At 42.7% G+C, this 27,191-nt stretch overlaps 1 protein-coding gene across 3 annotated transcripts in view; it reads left to right on the top strand.

Moving 5' to 3' along the window:
- Positions 1-27,191, top strand: part of TGFBR3 (transforming growth factor beta receptor 3) — a 199,268-nt gene that overhangs the window by 117,045 nt on the left and 55,032 nt on the right. For 2 of the 3 annotated variants that reach the window (XM_036351361.1, XM_036351360.1), the window contains exon 4: positions 9,059-9,196. The exons of the other annotated variant lie outside the window; for it this stretch is intronic. In XM_036351361.1, coding sequence (XP_036207254.1) covers positions 9,059-9,196 — 138 coding nt within the window. The remainder of the gene's footprint in view (positions 1-9,058; positions 9,197-27,191) is intronic. 3 annotated transcript variants of the gene reach the window in all.

Below are 27,191 nucleotides of genomic sequence, written 5' to 3'. Positions count from 1 at the left end.
GCCATGTAACACTGAAATGAAAGCTTCTCTAAACATATTTCTACTTAACATCATAACCTGGATGGATGAGACCAGAATAGCCTTGGGGCAGGCAGGGAGCCGGGGCGGGGGGGGGGGGGGAGGGAGGGGGGGGAGATATTGAGAACTTCAGGAGTTGTTTTTGTTAGAGCTTTCAAAGGAAAGCAGACTTCATAGAATTCCCAAGCTTTTCCTGCCCTGATCAGAATTCCATTTCCTTAGAGAGTAATTTGGTCTCATCCACATATTCAACCGGGGGCCCCTGGAGCTCAGGGTATAATTGGCTTGCACCTCTGTTAATTCCGTGGCCTCTAGAAATCCAGAGGAAGGCCTATTTCTGCAGATTGTCAGAGCCTTAGAGCTCCCAGGGCCATCTCCACTTTCCCGGGTTTATAATTCCTCGTGGGATGTGTCTAAGGTACACTTGACTCACTTGGATTTGAAACATAACCAACACCATTTTGAGTTCCATAGAGCATTCATTCGTGGGGACAGCGAGCGTTATTAAAGCTTTGGTAGAGGAGATAGAGGACGATTTGCATCAAAGCAATCCAAAGAGTTGTAGCTGACACTGTAGACAGCTCTGTTCCCAAAATACCTGTTGATCCATCCCTGTGGAGTTTCGCAACCTCTTAGTTGTGCTAGCTCCCAGCCATCTTGCTCACAACTCAGTCCCCGTCTTTTCTTCCTTATCTTTCCTTTTCCAGAAGCAAAATAGTTCCTGCCTCTTACTTCTATAGAGTAGCTCCCTGTCTTCTCCTATGCCTCAAGGCCAATACCCAAAATTAAGGGTGGCTTAGGAAGGTAGGGAGAAAAAAAAGAAAGAGAACAGATGATGAGAGACATTCATTCTCCTAGCACTGCCACTTTCTAGCAGTATGACTTTGGAAAAACTACTTATCTTTAGGCACCAATTTCTTCACCTTTAAATTGGGAATAATAGGTAATTATTCAAACCACCTTTTTCTGATGAGAGCAGTAAGTCTTAACCCAACAGAAGCACCCTGGGCCTGCCTATTGTCTTTTGTTGTAAGAAAATAATGGTGGCTGTCACTACTGCTGCCACCACTATTCTTACTAACTACAGTGACTCAAGTGTAGACTTTTTGAACATCCGTATCTTAGTAATTACTCCTCTCCAGATTTCTCTTTTGTGCTAGAAAGCTGACACTGTATGCCCATTTGGAATTCCTTATCAGCTTCAGGTGAATACACTAGCTCAGGGGAATTCAAATGCCAGTCTTTGATGCTTGAAGTATCTTAAATTACTACCTGAATACCAGTGTACTTTGTGTGGAGCTTTTTGCCTTTTCAAATTTACCAACTTTAAGATGGTGCTTGAGCAGCAATCTTTATTGAGATCTGTGCCTGCAATTGGCAGATGCAAATGATTAATCCAGTATTCAGATCATGTAGGAATCAGGTTCTTGCTATGCCTACTTTTGAAATCAGCTTCCACTGGTCACTGCAGTGATTCTCTTTGTTATACAGTTCTGTTGTTCACCATAGTACTGACACACAGACCATTCTGAGGTCCTGTTGTTATAGACATATGCATGTCAAAATACTGTTTAAGTAGAAAGAAAACAAATTTAAGCTCATTATAAAAAGTAGAAGTTGAGAGGAAATAAATTTACATAGTACATAGTCATATGGAGTGTTGGTTATATATTAGAGTTAGAAAACAATATGAAGTGTTTGGAATGAATCTATTAAGTGAGACAAGGAATATAAAAAAAAACCCACACAACTTTTTTCACATTAATCAATGTGCAAAAATTGAGTCCCTTGAATTTGTCTAGAATTTTAATTCCTAACTGTTCTAAAACACATTATTGCCTGAAGAAAAGCATTTAAAATTCTATGCCTCTAAAACAATTATTTTAACCATTTTTTTTTATCTCATAGCACACATAAACTAATTACTAAAATTATGCGGCACGCCAAAAATGTATTTTTTGTTGATCTGACAAAAAAAATGGTATAATTTTGAATCATTTACACCAGACGACTGTTGTTGTGTTGCTTGTTGTCATTTTTTTATTTGACAATCTAAGGGAAAAGAGGTCAGTGACCCTGACTGAATAGTTAGGTATTGTGTATTTTAAAAATTCTTGGGGTACACTAGTTGAAAATTACTACTCTTAAGGCTAGTAGAACATTTGGTCAAAATTTTTTATCTTTGTTATCTATCCCTGGAAAGGAAAACATTTTCCGTAGGTTTTTTTCCCCATTTTACATATTTGTGTTTGCATAACTATTAAATATTTAAAAAATCTGTTTTCTTTTTTAGCCTAGTGTGATTCCCATACATGGCATAGGTACTGCTCTACAGTCAAGAATGTCTGGGTGTTGATTCCCACAGAGCCTGGAGGTGGCCCCGATTCCTCTCCAACATGCATTCTAGGCAGCCTCTGGCATTCATTTTGGGAGCATGAGTTAGAATCTGCTTTTCTTGACTCTTTTAAAGTTCAAGTCAAACTTGATATGAAGTTAATGTTCTCCTTACTAGATGTACCCTCCCCCACTCCTTTTTGGCCAGAAAGACTTCACAATATAGTTCTATAATAATTACTTGAACCACATTTCCTGAATAACTTTTATAGAATCTTCCAGAAAACTTGTTGACTGCTTACTAGCTGTCCAGCCCTGTGCTAGGTAGGCCCAAGGATGCAGAAATGAGTGTGACTCAGTTTCTGCCCTTGAAGAATGCCCTGAGAATTTCACAGTGTAAGGGGTGGGAAGTAAATGACAGACATCTAAACAGATTATTACTGTGGAAGTAGACACATGAGTGTGGTCTGTGGGAGCAGCGCTGAGCTCCAGCTCTGCTTGCAGGATGGGGAAAGATTTACTGGAAATTGCATCTTGAGCTGGTGGGAGGGTGCTGCAGACGAGGATCCTGGAAGGTCATGGTGTTTTAGTAACATACAGTATGAAGGGCAGTGGGAAGGTGCCTGTGAGTCAGCAACAGCCTGCTGAGGTTCCTACCCCGGAGCATATCACGCCCAGTGCCTCCCTTCCCTGCCTCCCTTCCCCACAGTGACCGTGACCGAGCTGTGGGCTGCTCTGGGAAGGAAGGTCCAGGATCTCTGGAATCCCCTTAAAACTCTCCCAGAACCCCTTTGGGGATCATGACCTGTTGTTTCAGAAATATTTTTCGGTTTATATGAGTTCTTGTGCCTCAATACCCAACCCAAATTTAGTCCTGAGTATTTTTCCAGGGCATCCTATAAAATAAAGAGCTAATATGCTAATTAGACTGGACAGCAGAACGACCTTCCAGAATGACAAGTGGGCGGGGCTGCGATGGCCGAGCCCCTTGCACGAATTTTGTGCATCGGTCCTCTAGTTCAAAATATAGGCAGAGAGGGCAGACTTATTTTTGCATCACATTTCAAACTTAGGTCCCCTCCTTCTCCCCCCCCCCCCCCCATGTTGTGATCATATTAGATTATATTCAGAGGTTCCCAGGTAATCCTGAATCCCGTCCTTATTGGGAGGAGGAGGAATTCGTTTTGGAATTGCTGGGCTGTGTTCCTCTTACCCTGTTAAAGAGTTTCAAGACAAACCATTTAGGAAGGAGCTTGATGTCACTTGCCACAGCAGTGAGCAGTGTGAAGTCTTTTTTATGCCATTTGGGATAGCAAGGTGAAATCATTTTGGTATCATTTGTTATAGGATGAAATCTTTGACCCAAGTACTGTTGGGACCAGGGATAATGGTAAGTTGTCTCTCCTGGTGGGGATAGAGACACTAAGGGGGTTAGAATTCCTTGAATTCAGCCCAACTGATTGACGTGCCTCTAGGAATTCAGAGAAATGTAAAAGAATAAGGAAATTTTTAAAAGCTCCAAATCCATCCCTCCAAGACAATTTTAAGGAAACTTTTGATATAAATTCGCAAATGGTGAAAGACAAGCAATGACACATTGTCAGCTTTGGGGGTTCCTCAGGCCGGAATACATTTTAAAACACTCCAGCAGCAACTAACTACTGTTCCCCATTCCCATCAATTGGTTGCACATTTCTGATGCATCTGGGGTCAGATTTGCATTCCTAAAAGTCATATTGTCCAAATGTAAGTGAAATTCGAATTCAGCCATGGTACTCTTGTGTCCTGGAATAGATTTGTGTCTCACTGTCTGTGTAAATTATGGGTGCTACAGGACCCAGATTCACGGTGTTTTCAATTATTACCAACACTGTTGCTAGGAGGATATCTTTTCATCTCTGAAGAGGGGATAGATGGCTGCTACTACAGACCAGGGTGTGATTTTATGGGTCTTGGTTATAGACCCGCTGCTAGAGTTCTTATCTATCTCTGTGTAAACTGATGATTGGATCATCCATTCCAGAGCATTGTTTGGTCTGGTTTTAGAGAACAGGAGTCTCTCTGGTAGGGTTATGGATGACTTCATTGTTTCACAAGTCCATAGGGGCTGTTAGAACAATCAGAAATGTGGAAACAGAGCCTCCCTGACGCATTCGCAAAATTGGACAAGTGTTAGGTTCTCTTATCAGTTGTTTCACTCAGTTTGCTTTTGTTTGTTGTAACAAATCCCAGGAGTAGGAGGTCTAATAAGACGTTTCTGAAATCACTATAGGAGAATGTCTTGCATCTCTACTATGAATCTTGGGAAATTCAAAACCATTTTTATATGGCATTTTTCCATAAAGAGAGTAGGTGTTTGTTTTTTTCCTCTTTCCTGTAAGGTAGTACACAGTTCATTTTCATAACATGATTTATAGAGTTTGAGACAATATATAGGTTTTGCTTAACAAAGATAATCTTTGGAGAACTAAGAGGTCTTCACCCTAACAAGGTCCAGAGAAAAATCATCCTTGTTGTATTCTGGTGAAAACGTGGGCAAGGAAGAACACGCTTCCTGAGTGGGAAAAAAGAAGGTTATCTCAGAGGCTTTCTGCTCCTGAGGTTTGGCCATGACTTTGGTCAAAACTGTGTTCAGATTCCCCAGAAAAGTGCTCAGAAAAGTTTTACTTTAAATTTCTTTATAAAATAGAAGAAATACATTAATTATATCTAGTAGTTTGTGGAGTGCACAGATAACCTCAGAAGACCTGATATAAACAGATGTGGTAGGACAGATTAGAGCAATTAGCTTTCTTTCATTTTGAGGAAGGATCAGAATTGTCTGAGGGGCAGTGTCTACATATGGAATGTGACAGACCAGATTTGCTTGCATTTTCTCACGCCATTAGGAAGATTGAAATTTAGCACTGTTGGAGACAGACATAATTAGAGCAGGAGCTTCTGGATTAGGCTGTATTGGCAGCTGTGTGGCCAAAGTATGGTAAAAAGAGGTCACTGTGTGTGCAAGTTTTTTAAATTCTGAGTTGTCATCTATTAAGTTGTTTCTCGGAGAGGGTGGCATTTTCAGACCAGAGGTGTAATTTCTGGTTTAATTAGATGAAGTCTTTTTGTTTTGTTTCCGTTTCTGCCATTAGATTTTCCTGCTCTTCTACAATGGGTGTTTAATATGGAGTTCATGGGTCCTGTGATGGACTATTTTCTTGACATTGTCTACAGAATTTGGTGGGCATCTGGATTTTGTATGTGTGTGAGTGCATTTGTGGAGCGGATTCATATTTTACATTAAGTTTTCAAGTCTAATGCTCTGTGACTCCCAAAGATTAACAGAAAAGCTACTAATTTAGAGACTAATCATTGTTCCCTCATTTAGAATGCAGCCCACTTTGCCCCAAGAGCCTTCAGAGTCACATGGCCCTGTTCAGTTCTCTATTCCTTCTGAAGCCCATGGATAGCTGCTAGCCTTTATTGTTATGCAAATTTGATGTGGGATTGAGAGTCAACTCTTTAAATTACTGTGTGGATTTTCAAGGTGAAAATTATTGGATACCATATGTATCATTTCTCCGTTGGCTATTCCTGTGCTGTACTCTGCTTTAGCTCTGGTCTTTAGACAATGATCACCTGACAATAATCTACCCATGAAAATCTTCAGCAGTATATTGTTTTTTTTTTAATGTTTTTATTTATTTTAGAGAGAAAGGAAGAGAGAGGGAGAGAGAGATGGAAACATCAAACATCAATCAGCTGCCTCCTGCACACCCCCTACTGGGGGCGGGGGGTCTGACTGGGAATCAAACCATTGACCTCTTGGTCATGGGTTGACACTCAACCATTGAGCCACACTAGCTGGGCAGCAGTATATTCTTATCTTTGTAACTGTAATCTATCCTGAGCTCTATAATTGGTTCTTAAGAGAAAGTTCTTTTTCTTTTATCTTTTTTTTTTTTTCCTGCCTGATAGAAATTAGATACCTTAGGCAGGAATTCTTTAAGAGATATTTCAGGAGCTTCTATACCTTCATTCTTTTGTTGGTTGTTTTTGGTTGTCCTTTATCTTCCCTTCAGCAAGATTTATTCAAGTGGAGGAAGGCTAGAAGAGGAAGGTTGCCGAGGGATTAGATGAGCGGGTGCTAGGGGGACTTTCTGTTCCTGCCAAATGATCTTTTCTAAAAAAGTATGGAATATTTTTTCTTTTAATTTCCCAATCATAGTGTGAATTCTTCTTTGCCAAATGGTTTTTGGGGTTTTGCCTAAGCCTCATGTGCCAGAGTCGAGGATTCGTCTTGGCCAGACATTGCCACATCTTGAGGAGGGAGCCGTTTCCAGGAAAGCTCCCAGAACTGGGGCTCCTAGAAATCTTTCCTTGATTGTGTGAGCCAGGCCTTGACACTTTTGACCATCTGGAAAAATTTGGACTGAAACACCAATATCTGTCTCATACCTATTTTTCTTTTCGTTTCCTAAATTTTTTTAAAAAACCTTTTTCATTTGAGTTATATATTTATTACTATTTTAAATATGTAGTCCAAGAAGAAATGTATGCCTGAGGGCTGCAAAGAAATTCGTCAGGAGAGGAGTTGATGTCCCCTCTGTGGGTATGCATTGTTATTCTTTGTGCCATGATGATGCTCAGTGAACAGTTTTAGAAGGAATAAGTCCGAAAACTTTTTATTGATGTACTATTAGTGGCAGAGTGTTTCTTTTTTCAGGTACTCTTGGACAAGTAATGGCTTTATCTCTCCTTTCTTCACTCTCCCTACTGTGTGCTTTTTGTCGTGTGCATCTCTGTTTATCTGATGCTACAGTTAATGCCCCACTCTGTTTCCACAGCCTCTGTTGTTCACGGTGGTGATCGATCTGTTTATTACTGGACGCAGATCGCATCTCCAAAATGCTGTGAAGTGGCGTCGGAACAACCAAGGAAAATTTTATTTTGCTGTGGCTATGCTTGATGTACTGTTCATTCGTAGTCTGCTTGTAGTACTTTTCCTCATGCCAGATATGAAAATGATCCGAGCTGTCTTGCAGAAATAGTTTGAGTATTGCTCATTTAAAAAATTTTATTTTTACTTTTCTGTAAATTAGCTATTTATGCCTATTAATATATTTAACCTTTTTTTTTTTTTTTTTTTTTAACCTTTTAGGTAACATACACTTATGAATTTTCTGTGATAAATAAATCACTTAAAATGATCTATGTATTAAGCACAGTATTAAATATAAGATGTCTTTTGCCTACAGAGAGTTTATAGTCTGTTTCAGAGATTAGGACACACATACTCAACAGTTAGTGAATGAGATGGTATTATATACTATAGTGCATATTATTCATAGAATAAAATACTTTTGTATCATTGAAAATTAAATATTCAGTTGTCATTTTCTGAGTGGCCGCCATGTGCTAAGTATTGGTATTGAAAGTTAAGTAAAGTTTAGCGCCTTGTTACCAGTGACCTGAGCGTATGCTGTGGTGAGTGACACTGGAAGGCCACCCCCACAATAAAAGGTAAAGAAACCTCGGATCACAGGGGCCAGCAGCCGCTGGGAGATGTAAAGTGGCCCAGCTTTCAGTGCTCTGTCCCTGATGATTGTATAGACCCAAGCATAGATCTAGACCAGTGGTCGGCAAACTGCGGCTCGCGAGCCACATGCGGCTCTTTGGCCCCTTGAGCGTGGCCACGAAGTTTCGATCGCACTGTACGTGTGCGCCCGCACGTGGTATTTTGTGGAAGAGCCACACTCAAGGGGCCGCAGTTTGCCGACCACTGATCTAGACCATTTAATCCTCACCAGGGTCCTGACTGGGATGTGGTCATTCCCAGCGTATCACTCTGTGTCTTTCCAGCTGAAGTCCTTTCTGTCTTTTCCTTATCACGTCGTGGTGCACTTTGCTTTCCTATGTTCATGTTGCTTGACCTTGTGCTCCAGGAGGATGCTGTTGAACCACTGGGTCCTACTCTCCTCACAGGTGCTTTCTGATGCTGCTAATGCCGACTGGTAACCTACACATCCTAGATCTGTCCAAGCGGCCATAGTGTTCTGATCCAGGCTCATGGTTTTCTTCCCTGTTTTGTTTTTCTTTTCTTTTTTCTTAACTGGGGCTCTATACAATCAGTTTTTATTCTGTGTGTTCTCTGTGCTTCATTTCTTTGGAAAACCCCTTCAAGCTAATAGCTGGGATGATGAAAGCACTGGCAGCTCCGCTTGGCAGCCCCTTTCCCTTAGCTTTCGACACTTTTCTCTGGCAGAACTCAGCTTTAGAGAGGTTGGAGCTTACCTGGAAGAGAAGAAAGTCGTTTCTCTGGCAACCCAGAGGGATGACCCACCTCTGGGCTCCAGGGGTCAGCTCAGTCATGTGACTTGCAGGATAAGGCAGTCCTGAGGGAAGGTAACTTCTGCCTTTGCCAACTTCGGAAACAATGTGTTCTGTTTATTTGTGTTCCGCTATTACTGGGAGCTGAATCATGTTTTCGTTGAGATTAGTGCGGGTTGAATCATATGATATAGTCATTTTTGTAGGGAAAAAGAGTCAAATATTGGCAAAATCATCTGCTCAAATCTAATATGTCTTACCCATGGGCAGGAATCTGAACTAACTTGCAGCTTGCTTCTCTTAATGCTGAGCTTCGGGAAAGTATTGCAGATGCGGTCCTAAGTGACTGTAGTGGAAAGTCAGTCCTAAGAGTCCTCTTTCTCATGCTTCCTAGGTCACCCTGCACCTGAACCCCATCTCCTCAGTGCACATTCACCACAAGCCTGTCGTGTTCCTGCTCAACTCCCCACAGCCCCTTGTCTGGCATCTGAAGACAGAGCGGCTTGCCGTTGGCGTCTCCAGACTTTTTTTGGTAAGTGTTTGAAGCCTCCCCACAGAGATCCGTAGCACCAGGATGTCATGACCCTAAAACTCCGCAAGGCTTTTTCATTGAAGTAATACCAGAAATGTCAGTGTGTTCAATTTGGAGTATGCTCTTAGTGATATTTGGATGACATCGATAAGCTTCCACAGAAAACAAACACCACTCACATGCCGTCTCTGTGGATGGAGCGTCACGTCCAGTTTGCACGTGGGAGCGGGACCCATGGTCATACTCTGTGTGGCCTGAGCTTTGTCTCGGCTCTGATACTCCCCTCGCGGCATTGTGAGCAATGTAAATACTGTAAATAGCCGCTGGGTGTGTGGTCTCTGACCACAAACCGACGGCGCGCAAACCCATTCTATTTGTATATGTAACACGGGCCTCGTTTCTGATACGAGGTTCTGTTTGTTGAGAAAGTGACACAGTGAGCTCCACAATGAAAACATTTGTATTTTATAAAAAAGCTGGAACCCAGCTCTTGTGGAAAGATCCAAATATTACCTACTATTTGTAAATCATGTCCTTTTGAGTTTGCCAGAACATTCGAGTTTGCTAGTGGTGGAGAAATTGATGGGTTGTTTGGATGGATTTTTGGGGTATGATATCATGTCTGATGATGAGCCACACTGCACTTCACAGTGATAGCTCACATTGTCTATTGCTAGAGCTACAGGCTAATGTCCTCAAGTACAGAGCCGCCGGCTTTTTATACCTCTCTCGCCCACAAGCATTCAGAATAGTAAGAGGCCTCAGTTAATCGCGTTTCTCTGGCATTATATGGATACATTTTTCCTAATTAATTAATCTAGATCTGTAGTTTTTTGTCACTTGTATTTGAAGAGTACTTTTAAAAATCCAGTGGTACCCATCAAATAAAGGAAAAATCCATAATCAATGCAGTTAATAAGTAGATAAATAGATGAGTAAAAGGGGGAAGATCCTCTTTATAGTGGGATGCTCATCAATAAAGGTAGCAGGAATGATGGAGTTAGAAAACCATCATTTTGCAACCATCATAGTAAAAGTTGTTTATGCAAGAATCATCAATACAAGCTAAGTCAGTGGAGGTGGAGGGAATGTGGGGGACAATATATTTGCAAGTTTTATTAATAGCAAATGAAAGGACTTATTAGTAACAAGTGAAAAAACAGTAACTAAATGTAGTGGAGATACCAGCAGTGCCTTCACCAAGGGATCAGAATCGCATCAACATGGTGCAGACGGGCATTGTGCACCTCCAGGTGTGATACAGAGAACAAACACAGCATCACTTGTGTAGCATTGAACCTAATCAGGAGGAGACGTTGCAGAAGAACTGATTGAGTGACATTCTACAAAATAACTGGCCTGTGCTCTTAAAAAATGTGAGTCATGAAAGACAAAGAGAGGCTCAGGTGCCATTCCAGACCGAAGGAGACTCAGAAGACACAGGCGATCCTGACCTGGATCCTCTTGGGAAGGGAAGGGGCCATTGCCCTAAAGCAGTGGTCGCCAACCCGTGGTCCGAGGACCACTGGTAGTCCATGAGGTCTGAAAGGTTGGCGACTGCTGCTCTAAAGGACGTTATTGGGATAACAGGCAAAGCTGGACTTGGGCTTATAGATCGAAGTGTTGTATCAGCATTACATTGCTTGAACTTAATAATTGAACTATTGTTATATAAGAGGTTATCCTTCTTAGGAAACATAGTACACTTAAGTATTAAGGGATAAAGGTCCAAATAATTCAAAAAAGCACCCGATGTATAGATAGACTAATAAAGCAAATATAGCAACATGTTGGGAACCGGAGAATCTAGTTTAAGGGTACATAAGAGTTCTTGTACAATATTTGCAATTTTGTAAATGTGACTTTATTTCACAATAAAAAGTTTTTAGCTCAAAAGTACATTTATAACGTAGTAATTACTAATAACTTAAATTATAGCCTTTTGGGGAATTAAAACTCTCATCACTTCTAAATTAAAAAGGCCAAAAGTCAGAGTTGTTGCTATCACTAGCACTTCGTTTAGCTCTTGGTATTACAGTAAGCCCTCTGATACTTTATCTCATTCAATTCTCACAATAACCCTGTGATGATGTGGGTGTTAACCTCATTTAACAGATGCATATGCAGAGGAGGAACTGAGACTTAGAGAGGGTAAGTAGGGACCTAAATAATGACTAGAGTTGGGACTCAACCCAGGTAGGACTTACTCTACAAAAATCAAATGGTAAATTGGCTCCCTTCATATTCATTGTCAGTCTCTTGTAATTAAAGATACTTGTGATCACAAGGTCCCATTTAGCCCTTATAATGCAGAACTATGCTATCCAATATAGTGTGGCTATTTAAATGTAAACGACAATCAGCAGTACGGTTTCTAGGCACATGAGCCGCATTTCAGGTGCTCAGTAGCTACGTGAAGCTTGAGGCTACACACTGGGCAAGGAATGAAGAGGTTATGAGTAAAGGCTTTACCTATCCTGGTTTGAATCCAAGCAGTAACCTGGGGCAAATGATTTAATTAATCTTAGCCTGACTTTCCTCAGTTGTAATATCGGAATGGTAATAGTTCCTACGTCTCGGGGTTACTATCTTGATTAAATGAGATTAGATATAAAATGTTTACTGCAGAGTTTGGCACCAGTAACTTCAGAGACATTACCTGCCCTCTCTGTTGCTATTTATTATTTGTCATAGTAAGGAACACTTGGGAAGGATGTTGAACTTACATTTATAATCATGAAGCCAGCCCCACCTTCAAAGGAGTTCCAGTTTCTCTGGGCTGTGGGTCCAGAGAAAATGTGTGAGCCACCTATATCATCGTTGACTGGTCACTTTCTGGATTCCTTCTTCAACCTGCCCTGCCATGGGTCCTGAGGGAAAGCATCTTACTCTTAATTATTACTTATCTGGTTTAATTTTGTTAAAGATCTATTAAGAACTGCCTCTTGGACATCAGTTTAAGGCACACTAACAATGGGGGGGGGGCCGGTAAGGAGAATGCAGATCAAGGGATAAATTTAAAAGTACCAACATGGGAGAAATCAAGGATTTAAATTCTGGGACATCTGAACTTGGCCCTGTTGTCCAGCAGGCTTTCTTTAGGGAAAACAGCTTTCTCTCCCATCTGTACGTTTTCTTTTTTTTAATTGTTTAAAGTTTTACATATGTCTCCTTTTTCCCGATTGACCACACCCCCCTGCCACTCCCACCCCAAGGGCAAGCCCCCACCACCCCAGTGTCTTTGTCCATTGGTTATGCTAATATACATGCATACAAGTCCTTTGGTTGATCTCTAACCCCCCATCTCCCCTGCCATTTGTCTCTGGATCTATTTTTGTTCATCAAATTATGTTGATCATTATATCCCACATATGAGTGAGATCATGTGATACTTAACTTTCTCCAACTGGCTTATTTTGCTTAGCATAATGCTCTCCAGTTCCATCCATGCTGTTGCAAGTGGTAAACGTCCCTTCTTTTTTATAACGGCATAATATTCCATTGTATAGATGTACCACAGTTTTCTAATCCATTCATCTGCTGATGGGCACTTAGGCTGTTTCCAGATCTTCGCTATTGTAAATTGTGCTGCTATGAACATAGGGGTGCGTATATCCTTTCTGATTGGTGTTTCTGGTTTCTTGGGATATATTCCTGGAAGTGGGATTACTGGGTCAAATGGGAGTTCCATTTTTAATTTTTTGAGGAAGCTCCATACTGTCTTCCACAGGGGCTGCACCAGTCCTCATTCACACCAGCAGTGCACAAGGGTTCCTTTTTCTCCGCATCCTCGCCAGCACTTGTCATTGGTTGATTTGTTGATGATAGCCAGTCTGACAGGTGTGAGATGGTATCTCGTTGTTTTGATTTGCATCTCTCTGATGATTAGTGACTTTGAGCATGTTTTCATATGTCTCTTGACCTTCTGTATGTCCTCTTTCGAAAAGTGTCTACTTAGGTCCTTTGCCCATTTTTTGATTGGATTGTTTATCTTCCTTTTGTTAAGTTGTATGAGTTCTCTGTAAATGTTGGAGATTTAACCCTTATCTGAAATAGCATTGGGCAGCTCCCCTGAGAGTGCGCTAAGTGAGGAAGGCGGGACTCTTGCAGTCTGAAGGGAATTTCAGGGCCTACTCTTCCAGTGGGCATTCACAGCAGCAGAGGCCTCAGCTGCTGGGTAGAGAATCACAGTGTGTTCTGTTTATAGAAGTTGAGTAACAGTGTGGAGATAACTAAATTATTTTGCATAAAGTGTTTTGTCCAAACACCTCAGAAGACCCATGGACTCTTTGGAAATTTGGCTATTTCCATCACTGTCCTCTCCAAGGTTAGAAACCTTAGAGGAGCTGAGGAGAGATGCTGGGTCTCTTGACTCTGGGTTTAAGGTGCAGAGGCCCTTGCTTCCTTCCTGATGTGCTGCTGAAGGATTTGTGTTGCTGTCTTAAAGCTGTCTTTACTTTCTAGGGAGAGTTACAATACTTGAACAGATTTTTTTTTTTTTAAGTAAGGTGGTGAGAAAAGTTCAAATAATGGCATCTACTCACCCATCAGGGTGACTTTTTAATTTAAGTTGAATGTCTGCATTGTTTAACTACCCAAATTAGAAAAGGAAACCTTTCATAATTAGTTAGCAGGGCCTTGTGTTACTCAGAATGCCTCAGCCACCCACGAGGCTGACTAAAAACATTACCTAGCAGGTCCTCGAACAACGTTGTTCCCTTCGGCATCATTTTGTTATAACTGTTGAAAAGGGGAAAACAATCAATTCCCAGCCAGGGCCTTGTCTGTGTGGAGTTTGCACCATCTCCCCGTGTCTGCGTGGGTTTTCTCTGGGGACTCCAGTTTCCTCCCACGTCCCAGAGTTGTGCACACTGGTTTCATTGGCACATCTAACTGGTCCCAGTCGAGTGAGTGTGGGTGAGTGTGGCCCTGCGATGAAGGGCGCTCTTCAGGGTGGGTTCCCACCTTGCACCCTGACTGCCAGCATGGGCTCTGGCCACCCTCAACTGTGATCAGAAATAAGTAGGAAATGACTTTTCTTACTTGTTTTTATTAACCTTTCTTAAATATATGTGCAGCTCACACTTATTTCAGTGATTACTATTAGAAGTGTTTTGGGTCTTTAGAAGTTTGTTGATGTTTATAACCAGAGATATGCCATAGGAACTTAACTCTTGTTCATATCAATTAGCCTATGGTAAAGTTGGTTTCATTATACATTGTTTTGCCTAAAGTCTCTGTTTTCAAAAATTGTCAACAACATTAAGGAGGACTTACTATCTAATAAAATTTTTTTTTTTCTTTGTCAAATCACTCCAGTACTCCTTGTGATTCCACAGTACAGGCAAGCGGGAGCGTGCCGGTAGGGAGAAAGTGGGATTGAGTTTCCTCTGCACGTGTAGTCCCTTTATCTGGTTTTTCTCGTTACCTGGGAAATGGAAGTGGCCAGAAGTGGGATTGTTTCAGGCTGAGTCTCCAATAGTCTCACACACACACACACTCTGACACGATGAAGTTGTCATACATAGCCTTTTAGTTTTTCTTTGCATGGCACAGGGGTGACCCAGAGAATATTGGGTAGGTTAGAGTTGTTCCTCAGTGCAATCAGAAATAAAAATAATCCTACCCTTTCGGTCTGTCTGGTTGAAACTACAAGTAAAACTCTCTTAGAAGAATCATCTAAGCTTATTTTTACGTATGTAAGTATTTCCACATTGAAGAAAAAGTAGGGTAGGTCAACTGGGCGATAGACGTCTGAACTTTCAATCTGAGTTTGCCAGAAAAGATTGAGAAGAGCTACAATACTAGATTCTTTAAAAAAAAAAATGCTACAATTTGAATTTCTCCAAAATGAAAGCACAAATGGCCAATAAATAAACAAACACATAAATAAATAAATAAATAAATAAATAAATACATAAGATGCTCAATATCATTAGTCATCAGGAAAATGCAAATTTAAAACCACAATGAGATGCCACTGCACACCCACTAGGATGGCTGTAATAAAAAAGGCAGATAATAACGAGTGTTGTTGAAGATGTGGGGAAACTGGAACCCACATACACTGCTGGTGGGAATATAAAATGGTGCTTTGGAAAACAGTTGGACATAACATTATGTCCACAGCAAAACTTGTCCACAAATGTTCATAGCAGCATTATTCATAATAATCAAAAAGTGAAAACAAGCCAAAATGTCTATGAACTGACTTAATGGATTAAAAAAAAGTGGTATACTCATACAATGGAATATTATTTGGCCATTAGGAGAAGGAAGTAAGTGATGCATATTACAACATGGATGAACCTTGAAAACACTACAAATGAAAAAAGCCAGACACAAAAGACCACATGTTGTATGATTCCATTTACATAAAATGTCCCAAATAGTCAAATCCATAGAGACAGAAAATAGATCAGTAGTTGCCAGGGGCTGGTGGGTGGGGAGAATGGCGAATGACCACGAAGGGCATCGAGTTTCTTTTGGGGGTGAAAAAAATGTCTGGAACTAGATAGTGGTGAATATTACCACAATTATAAATATGCTAAAACACCATTGTACAATTTAAAAGGGTGAATATTATGACATTTCAATAAAGTGAATAGTAAGGGTGAATTATAATTATATTATTATGTTTATGTAATTTATGTAATTACAATGAGGGTGAATTATATTTCAATAAAGCTGTTAGAGAAAACCTTGCCGCATCACACTTTTTAAAAGGGATAGTTTTAAAATTAACTAAATTTTACAATATTTTTACTTTAAGGAATATATATTTTTATTAATTTCAGAGAGAAAGAGGGAGGGAGAGGGAGAAAGAGATAGAAACATCAATGATGAGAGAGAATCATTGATTAGCTGCCTCCTGCTAGCCCCCCACTGGGGATTGAGCCTGCAACCTGGATGAGGAATCAAACCGTGACCTCCTGGTTCATAGGTCAGTGCTCATCGGCCAGGCTAAAATCTTTTTACTTTATTCTGTGTACCTATAGAGTTGTTGTTTGTTGTTTTTTTTAAAAGAAAAAAACCTTCCTTTTTGTGTGTGTGTTCCAAACATGAACATGAACCCTGTCTCCTGCAGGGCCTGCAGCCTTGAAGTCCTTCGACAAGCGGCAGTTTTCAAGATGAGACCCTAATGCCTGGCTTCTAGTAACATAAAATTTCGAGTCCAGAGGTCTTGGCCAGACTCTTAGTGTCAGGATTAGTTGCTTTAATTGCTTATAAGGAAAAAAGGTATCTAAAAGATTAGGAAAGTCTCAAGTAATAAGCAGGAACTTCCAACATCATTTACTCTTGGGATTACTGTGCTGTGGTTAATTTTTCCAGCCATTTATCATTAAAATCAGAAATAAATGAATACAAATGTTTGTGTTTGATTGGAGGGATGGAGAGGTAGGGCATATTGGTCTCCAAGGTAGGGTTTCCAGATTTAACAAAGATAAAGGGTGACCAGTTAAATTTGAATTTCAGATAATCAACCATTTTTTAGTATGTCCATGTGATATTTGGGGAAGACTTTTACTGAAAAAGTATTTTTTATTTATCTGAAATTCAAATATAACGAAGTGTCGTGTATTTTATCTGGCATCTCAGAAGTAACTTGGGCTTTTGTTTCTAGATAACACTCTAGCTTGGGTATCAGGTCTGGGGACTAGTCTTGGCTCTACCACTAACTAGCTATACCAGTACATCACTGGACAAAATCACTTAACTACTCAGGCCTTTGTTAGTTTGTTTGTTTTTAATACATTTTTACTGATTTTAGAGAGGAAGGGAGAGGGAGAGAGAGAGAGACATCGATGAGAATCATCGATCAGCTGCCTCCTGCACGCCCCCTACTGGGGATCAAGCCTGCAACCCGGGCATGTGCCCTGACCAGGAATCAAACTGTGACCTCCTGTTTCATAGGCTGACGCTTAACCACTGAGTCACGCTGGCTGGGCGAGCCTTAGTTTTTTCTTCTCCAAAGTTTCTGGGTGATTCAGATCGGCACTAGCCGATCTCTAAAGTCCCTTCCAGCTTTCCAACTCTGATTTTGTGATAATGCACCCGTTAGATATTATATCCCAGTTTAATTAGAAACAAAAAAATGGTAATCTGAACATTGCCTCTTCAGCAAATCCAAGTAAATATCAGGGCAGGGCAGTTGAAATAACCGAGAGAAACCAAATTTGATGTTATTGGCTTTGGATTAAAAACAAATAAAAATTTAATCCTAATGAAAAAATGTAAATTAATACCAGGACCATGCTTAATATTTAAAACCTAGCTTTGTGTTTCTGAAAAAGGGGGGAGAAATGGGTGAAGAAGCTGAAGTTGCCAAAATCTGGTTTATTCCTTTTACTTAAACTTGGGGGGCAGGGGGAGGAAGGTCCCAAATATTTTGGGCCCCTGCCACCACACCACAGGCAGTTCTCTGCTCTGCACTGCAGTTTGGATGGCTGACAAGGCTCAGTGAAAAACAAGTGCTATTTGTTTTCCTGTGCCCAGTATTTAACTGGAAATCAGAAGGCGAAATTTCCAATCACTTGTTAAACAGCCCCAGATGTGTGCTGAGCTGTCCAGTCCTCTCTTCATGAATCCAGGAGATGTGTAATTGAGGGCTCTGGTGTCCACACGTGCCCTACAAATAGCTCAGACATTCAAGTTTGCTTGTGCAGGAGGGAACTTTGAAAAAAGCGCTGTATTCTCTGCTGTGTTGCATTCAAGAAATCTGGAAATGTATTTTTATTTTTATTTTCTAATTGTCTCCTTTCTCTTGTTTGGTAATCCTTCCCACGTTTAGCAAAACATGACATTAGCATACCTGGTATGACGGTTTATGTATCTACCTGTTCATTCCTTTGACACCCCGTCTTTAGTGCCAGCAGGAGGCGGGGACCTGTGCCAAGTGTGCGGGATCCAGAGAGAAAGGCGGTGCATTGCCTGTCCTCACGGAGCTCTGCATTTCGGGGGGGGGGGGGGGAGTTGGTTAAGAGATCAGGAATTTCAATTCATTGCAATGAGGTTGGGCGCTGGAAATGGGAGAAGATGAGCATGCTTGCATTCCAAGTACGACGAAGGCAGCTCCCTTCCCCCCGTGAGGCTGCCTGGGCCCCAGCTTGTGGCCGATGGGTCGGGCTTGCAGACACACGCACAGCCTTTTTGCTCAACCCGCAGTGTCACCCCTCTAGACGAGGGGTCTGGATATACCGTTTTGTATTTCCAAGTAAGCCTTTCCCCAGCTGAGTTTTCTCTTCCAGGCAGATTACACAGCTGACTGTTCAAGATTTGTTTCTTTTTTCTTTTTTTAAAACGTCTCTTGTGGAATGAGTCACTGTGTCCTGTGGGGTAGTCCCAGTGGTTGTGTCCTGTGCATTTTTGGTGCAGAGGCTGCTCATCTGTTGGTTTTGTGGCTTGTCTCGAAGAGCCCTGATTATAAGGGGCCTGAGCCTCTCCTGAACTAGGCTCGACAACTACCCTATTTCCTAGGAATCATTTCTGGCCCTTTTGTGGTGAGAGCTCTTCCTAAATGTCACCATGGCAACCAGAGCCATGGTGGAAAGAGTCCAGTTTCAGCTGGTAGTCCTGGTTCAGAAGGACCTTTGGAAAGACTTGGTGGGATGTCTCCTGACTCCTGGGTTCAGGCTGGAGATGCTGCCAGCGAGTCCATGCGTGGCCCTGGCCTCCGGAGTTTGCCTGGGTGGACTGACTCTTCCTGATCACGACATCCTGCCCTGGAGGTTCGGGCAGGCGTAGACTTTTCCTGGCTCTGCTGGACCAGCTGTGTGTCATGTCTGTGTGCAGGCAGGGGCCCCAGCCCTGTGAGGGCTTTGCTTTCATACAACAGATTGAGGTTAAATAAACCCGATTTCCCTGAGGGGGGAAGACTGGTGTTTCTTCGTGTGGAATCCCATGACGTCCTTTAAGGTTTTACTGTCGGAGGCTAATCTGGTGATCTGATGCTGCTGCCCTTCCCATGGGTTTGGCAATCGTATGAAATGTTAACATCTCTGGTGCCCTTGGTTAGTGTGGCGAGCAGCCGCCAGAGAGCTGTTGGGTAGGAAAAGCAAGTGTTTTGTTAAGGGAGGATGCAGAATATTTTTTCATGTCATGAGAGGGAGGGAAAGAGATCTGTCTCTTGGGAGATCCTGGTGGGGCTGCGCCTTGGGCCTCTCATAACCTGCAGACAGCGAGGCCCTTGGTGAGCATCCCCAAAGGGAGCCCACAGTTCCAGTCACTGCAAGGGACTGCAGGATGGGCCGACTCCTTCCTAGCTGCAGAGTCATTGGGTGTTTGAGGCCACCCGGGCCTGGCGCTCCAACCCTCCATCACCTCGCTCCCTGGCTCGGAAGCAGATTTCTGCCGGCCAGGAAGGAGCCCCTTTAGCTTTTTGTGTTTCTCTGTCCAGGTTACAATTTTATGCCAAGCTCTGCTTTTGCCCTTAGTCCTCACATCCTGTTCCCAAATGGCCTGGGGTCTTTGTTGCAAATGGGGGCTCTTACGTCACTGGGCCAGGTAGTCATCATGGGTCTGCTTCCGCTTTGTCCCATCTGGGTGGTAAATGGCACAGCTGGGGCCCAGGGTGTGCCTGGGAGTCAGGGGCTTATCCACCTGCCACCTTTGGCAAAAGCCCACTGCCCATTTGATCTGTAGTGCCTCCATCTGTATCACGGGGAGAGCCTCTTCTGCAGCGCCTGTAGTTTCTGGATGATTCAGAACTGCTGTTTGGAGCCAGCACTGCTCCAGCCCTTGGACATGGTTCGTATATCCTTTCCTAGCAGTTTGGACAAGAAGGTTATGGTCCTGCCACAGCAGGAATGAATTGGGGCCTGTCCACCCTGCTCTGCCAGACAACTCTTGTGACCTGTCGTGAGGATGTGTATACCTGTATGTGTATATTTAACACACACAGCATGTGCCATGTGCTGGCACTCTTCTAAGCACGTTACATATATTATCTTATTTAATCTTCATAAGAAGGCTGTGAAGTAGGTACTATTATTATCCTCACTTTAAGATGAGGAAACTGATCATCATAAATGTTAGCAATAGTGATAATGAATATGTTTTTAAATGATGGGGATTAGCGGTTGGGGTTAGATTTCTCCTACTGTCTTTACATCACATATCCCAGATTTTGATCCTGGGATTGAATGAAGTTATGCTTTGATCATCTGAGCAAATAGGGGTAGCCAGGGACGTTGGATTTTAATTGTCCACTGTGTTCTGGGAGGGTTCTCCTTTTGCAAAGGAAAACACTTAAGTGAAGTGATTTCCCCCGAGGTCCAGATGTGGGAGGTGGCCCTGAGCACATCTGGCTGTAGGTAATCACAATACTCCTGACACCATGGGAAGCTTCAGAAAGTGTCAGCAGCTGCTCTACCAATGGCTGGAAGTTAGCCATGTGGCTGCCCCCTTAAAAATGGCATAGCATTCTAACACTGGTTACACCTCCCAGGTGTTTGCAGTCCATTTTTTCCTGATTTCCCCCCTTTTACTTGGAGCCTCTGTCATTGTTCCCCAGTCACAGATAATGTAAGGACGGTAATTGGGTGACCTCCTGAGAGACAGATTATGATCCAGGTGCCCCATACTTTCCAGAAGGGTAAATGGAGACCTCATTGGGACAGTCACACACCGCCTGGCTCAGGGGTATGACTGTGATACCATCTCCAATCTGGAGCCACTAATGACTGTTTCATACGCAGGACTTTAGAACTGAACTTGTGCACAGCCAGTGTGGCTCAGTGGTTCAGTGTTGACCTGTGAACCAGGAGGTCACAGTTCAATTCCTGGTCAGGGCACATGCCCAGGTTGCGGGCTCAATCCTGAGGGGGGGGGGCATGCAGGAGGCAGCCGATCAATGATTCTATCTTACTGCTGTTTCTGTCTGTCTCTAACTCTTCCTTCCTCTTTGAAATCAATAAAAATATATTAAAAAAACAAAAAACTGAACTCAAGCTACATCAAGGCATCACTCACTGACCAGTGAGGAGGTGGCGTGGACTCTCCTATCAGGTTTCATTTCAGCAAAGTGTATTGTGAATGGCTTAAGTACTGGGATCTAGGTCACACCAGTATTCCATTAGGGGAAAAGTTTTAAAACTGCTTCTTGACCCGCTTCCCAGCAGCATGTTCTGGTTCTGGTCGGCCCATCTCTGGATTGGCTGCACTAGGGTTCCCTGCTCAATATCTGCATCGCCCTTGGCAGTCTGGGGATCCTTTCTTCAGAGACATTAAATGTGTTTAGTTCACATTGTGGCGTAGCAGTCACCTTGGTCCTCACCAGGGACTGTTCAGTCTAGACTGGAAAATAGGGGTGAGTACAGGAACATGGCCTGTCTTTGGTTAAAGCATCCAGTTTTGGAGCTGAAGTTCCCATCTCCATCCTACCTCATCCCCATCCCCAAAGATACGTTCTTTAGAATCCCATCCTCCCCTGCCCCTTCCCCTAAAACAACACTGTTATTAGGCCTGTGGTTGTTGAGCCAGAATATGCAGTCCCATTCCTCTTGGGGCTTGCATCAGCAATTCACAGAAGCTATATCAGTCAAGGATCATCCAGAGAAAGAGAACCAGTAGGAGATATATATGAAGAGATTTATTGCAAGGAATTGGCCTACGCCATTGTGGGGTCAGGCAAGGCAAGTCAGAAATCTGCGGGGCCAGAGGTCAAGAGAGGCAGCGGGACCTCTCAGGCATGAGCCCAGCCTCAGCCCTGCTCAGGCCTTTCAACGACTGAATCAGACCCACACAGATTATCTAGGACAGTGGTCGGCAAACTCAATAGTCAGCAGAGCCAAATATCAACAATACAACGATTGAAATTTCTTTTGAGAGCCATATTTTTTAAACTTAAACTATATAGGTAGGTACATTGTTATTAACTTAATTAGGGTACTCCTAAGGCTTAGGAAGAGCCACACTCAAGGGGCCAAAGAGCTGCATGTGGCTCGCGAGCTGCAGTTTGCCGACCACGGATCTAGGATAATCTCCATCACTTAGAGCCACCCGCTTATGGATTTGAATCACATCAACAAAATACCTTCCCAGCCCAATCTAGGTTAGTGTTTGAGTGAATAGCGGCAGTAGGTAGCTAAACCAAGTTAACATATAGAACCGACCATCGCAGAGGCATTTACATCTTAAATCTATACAATCTCATATTCTTGCTGTGCTGTATCTACCATAGTTTCTATTCAGTCACTCCCAGAGCCTTGGCCAGGTTTTGTTGTCCTTGTTTGTTATAAGAGCTCTTCCTTCTTCCAGCCAAGCAATTATTTTGTTTTCATAACAGTCATTACTCTCTGTCTGCCCCTTCATTCCCTTTCTCCTCCACTTTCACCAGCTCAGCTCCTCAGCCAGCCCCCCTGGGAAGGGGAGAAAGAGAAGGAAACAACCCAATGGGGAGAATTTCTGTGTAAGAGGCAGGGACAGGCATGACCCCTGCCTTTTACCCCTGCTCTGCCTCACTGCTTTCCCTTTTCACTCTCTTAAAAGCCTGGCTTTGTATTGCCTCGTTTGGGAGTCCAGCAGACATAGTTTGGATCTGCACTTGTTCCCTTGCTAAAGCAAAGTCACCTAACCTCTCCGAGCCCCAGTGTCTTCAATTGTCAGATGTGCGGATTCGGAATCTATGAAACTGAGTAAGTGATCAGGAAGAGCCTTCATGGTGATTACTTCCCAGTGTTTGTTCCTATTAGTAGGGGCCAAGAGGAGTTCTGTCTACCCAGCACTGCTGACTTCTTGTTTTGGGTGGTGGAGGAGAAAGCGCTGTAGAGCGAGAAGTGAGCTCTCTGGTTCTGTTGGCCGCCCTGCTTTCTACCAGCTCCCTGACCCTGGCAGATTCTTTAGCTTCTCTGAACCTGAATTTCCTTCTCTGTAAACTGGAATGTAGATTATCAGTCTTGATGAAGAGGAACTCTCTGTAAAGAGAATTCTAGGAACCTATTTGGAGCCAAGTGTTTTGTAAAATTCAGTTTGTGCTCTTGAACCAGGATTGGCAGATTGGATGTAATTTAAAAGAAAAATAAAATAATCCTCCCCAGCGAGGGATTTCCCAGAAGCACATTTGGAAGGCAAAAATAGACTGAGGATCGTGGCAAGTAATAGTAAAGATGCCAACATTTTTTTTCTTTTTTCTGAAAAACACCCTTTGGATGGCAAATGCACTTTAAATTTTGGGTCAGGCTCCTCCTAACGTCATGCTCACGTTGGAAGACGCGAAAGGGTAAATTTGGGAGTCTGGAGAGGTCATTTTGTGAGGCCAGCAAGGATCCCTTTGTGGCTTGGGACTCTACGCTGAGAAACTCTACATTAAAAAGCAGCTCACACTTCATTAATTTGTTATGCCGTGGGGACTGAGTCTGTCTCTCAGATGGAGTGAGGTATTCTGCTTCTCTCTGTATATATACGTATTCACCTAGGCTAGCGTTTTTGTAACATTTCCATGGGAGATTAGAGTATTGCTTTTCTACTGACTCACATTCAAGTTTGTGTGTGTTTGTACTCAGAGGGCAGCATCTCAGAACTTTCCTCTTGGACGTGCGGAAACATGTAGGGTGTTAAGAACAGAGAGCAGTTTCAATCCTTTAGTTCTTTGTATTTCAGCAAAAATAAAAATTAAAAGCAGAGGATGAGCATCATAAGTGTTTTGAGAAAAGTTGTTGAATATGTTTTAAGTCTTGTCTTTGAAAGGAAGTATTCTGGTTGTGGATACAGAATAAAAACACCCAATGGTTTCTCAGTGGTTGTGTGGATCTGTGTTCTGGATGCACGATTGGCAGGTACCCTTGGCACATGGCTCATGAATATGTAGCTTTGCAAATTATGACTGTAGGTTCCTGGCCATGGAAGTTATTATTTCTTTAAAACAAACTTTAAGAAAACATTGAGTCATGATATACGGTTAATAGAAGACATGCTTCAGATCACGTCTCCCGTCACGTGGCTTTGGAGGAAATAGGCAAGCACAGCCATCCCAGAAATTGGGTGGGGAGAACGTGTGACTTGCCTCTCAGGATGTGGGGTTCAGTCCTCATCTGGGAGGTAAAGGTTTCAACACTGTTCCAGGACCCTATGTGAGTTTGCTTTGGCCGGACTTTGTGCACAAAATGCATCAAATCGTCCTCTCCTTAGTGTCTTTCTATGTGGGCACTGCTAGGCGTTCAGGACCAGCCTGCATAGATCCTACTTATACATAGTCCTGAATTCTAGAGAAATGCCTGTTCTACTTTACCATATGTCTTTTCCCCCTAGAATTGAACTAGCAAATACTTGGCATGGCAGGTGCTTCTGAAATGTCAGTGTTTTTCCTCGCCTCATTTGTTTCACTTGTTTTGCTCTATTTTCCTAAGGAGGCAACTCCAAGAAGGGATTTGTCTGAGGGGTATAAATACAGCACAGGGAATATAGGCAATCATAGTGTAATAACTATGTATGGTGCTATTTGGGTACTAGACTTATGGGGGGGGGTCACTTTGTAAATTATATAAATGTCTGACCACTATACTGTATACCTGGAATTAATATAAAATAATATTAAAGTCAACTGTTATTGACACATAAAAATAAAAAATTAAAAAAATAAATTTTACTCATATTTACTAATAAAGAGGACACTGTAATAAATATTATTCTTAGTATCAAAAAAGAGATTTGTCTGTATGCAGGAGTCAGGAAAAAAGAATAGGAATGGTAGAAGTCGGGTGTAGGGCAGGACAAAAGAGGGAGAGGAGCTAGTTCTTATTGTGCAGGTGCGGAACTTTCCCCAATGTCAGTCAGGTAAAGGTGAGAAGTTGGGAATGAGGGTTCGAGCAGCCCCATGGAGCTGCAACCTGAATAGCAGGCACTCACCCAACTGATAACTGAAACTCTAAATGGACCACAGCTGTTCTCTCTCTCTCTCTCTCTCTCTCTCTCTCTCTCTCTCTCTCGAAGGAGAGAGAGAGAAAGGAGAGAGAGAGACTGATTCCTGGAACAGGTTTTCCTCTGAGATCTCAGCAGGCTTTTCTATATCATTGGGGAGCCATGGCTCCTCTTATTTCACAAGGCTCATTTCTTTCTCTTTAGATGTGCAAGAAGATGACTCCATTCATGACTTGGCTTTACTCTCCCTCCCCTTTCTCCCCCCACCCCCAATGCAAGGGGAAAATATTCTTGCCTGTTTTCAAATAATCCTGCATGGTTTGCAAAGACTATTTGGAGTTTAAATAATATTCCTACCTGTGGCCTAGAGCAGAGACCCTGAAGTGTGCATTGGCATCTCGGGGGGGCGGGGGGAGGTACATGGAGATTATAATGCAGTTTTCTGGACCCCACATTCCTACTTTACCTAAAATCTGCATTTTAACATACTTCTGTCTGTGATATACTGGTCCAAGGATCACACTTTGGGAAGCACTGGGCTTGAAATGTCTTCCTGACATTGATTTATATTCTGAGACGAGACCAAAGAGCAGATGGGTGGATGGATGGATGGAAATGATCAGTTCATCCTTCCTTAGGGCCATATTGGAGGAGGCTCTAGAGCAGTGCTGTCCAATTGGAATAAGATGCAAACGACATAGATGATTTTAAATCTTCTGTTAGTGAATTTAAAAAGTAAACAAGTGAAATTGCTTGTAATAGCATATGTTCTTTGACCCAATATATCCAAAATGATATTTAACATGTAATCAATAAAAAAGTAGAGATTGTTTCTTTCTTTCTTTCTTTCTTTCTTTCTTTCTTTCTTTCTTTCTTTCTTTCTTTCATTTTTTTTTTAACTATAAGACACTACTAAGTCTGGTAAGTGTGTACATTCACAGCACAGGTCAGTGTAACTGGCCACATCTCCAGTGCTCAGTGGGGGCACACGGCTCATGACTGCTACGTTGGCTAGCGGCACAGCAGGGACAGACACGTGGCACTCATTCCCAACTCCTCCCGAGTAGAACCTCAGAACCCTGCTCAGCAAGAACATGAGGCAGGCACTGCCAGTTAATTTGACCTTCGGATTTATTCACTCATTAGACAAGTACTTACTGAGTGTCTTTTCTGTACGCAGCACTGTTGTAGGTGCTGGGATCTGAGCAGAGCCTCCGAAGGAGCTAGCATTTCGTGGGAGGCCATGGGTAATAAGCACGTGCATAAGCAAATTGCATGGCAGTTGGGAAGGTGGCCGGGCGGTGCTGTACCATAGGAGCTAGAACATGTAAAGCAGGTCTGGGGGGTGTCAAGGTTGCTAGAGTAGGGGCTCCTGGGTGGTGGGATTGTCATTTTACATAGACCCTATCGGGAAGGTAACATGGGAGTGAACTTAAAGGAAGTGAGGTGAAACTTTTAGATCAGACTTAATTACCACCCACGATCTAGTGTGACCTGGACATATTTTCTTCTTTTGGTTGTTTGTTTTGTTTTTAATATTCTTATTGATTTCAAAGAAGAAGGGAGAGATAGAAACATCAATGATGAGAGAGGATCATTGATTGGCTGCCTCCTGCACATCCTGCACTGGGGATCCAGCCCACAACCTGGGCATGGGCCCTGACTGAGAATCGAACCGTGACCTCCTGGTTCATAGGTTGATGCTCAACCACTGAGCCACACTGGCCGGCATGGGCCTATATTCTCATCAGGACTGTTCATGGGGGTACAATCCTTTAGGGGTTGGGTCAAGAAAGAGGGAAGAGAGAAGCAGGACTAAGTGAGGCCTTAGAGTATGGCACTGTCCTCACTGAAGAGGAAAACATCATGGGGGGAGCTCAGAGAGAGAGAGAGAGAGAGAGAGACGGATGCAAGTGCCAGGCCTCTGAGTCAGCTGACGTGCTGAGATAAGTGCTAAAACCAAGAGCCTCAGTTCCAGGAAAGTGGTGACTGCACCCACGAGCCAGGATTTGTTCCCTGCCCTCCGCTTGGCAGCTTTCTCCTGAGCTCCGGTGGATCCGCTGAGGACTTTAAGAGTTAAAGCTTAAATACAGGTGTGGAAACAAAAAGGCCGGTTGCCTGTTTGGCTTTTTTCCCCCTT

This window comes from Myotis myotis, unplaced genomic scaffold, assembly GCF_014108235.1.
Source record: "Myotis myotis isolate mMyoMyo1 unplaced genomic scaffold, mMyoMyo1.p scaffold_m19_p_2, whole genome shotgun sequence".
Taxonomy (NCBI): domain Eukaryota; kingdom Metazoa; phylum Chordata; class Mammalia; order Chiroptera; family Vespertilionidae; genus Myotis; species Myotis myotis.
The sequence above is the reverse complement of the archived record's forward strand: the minus strand, read 5'-3'. Positions and strand labels throughout refer to the sequence as shown.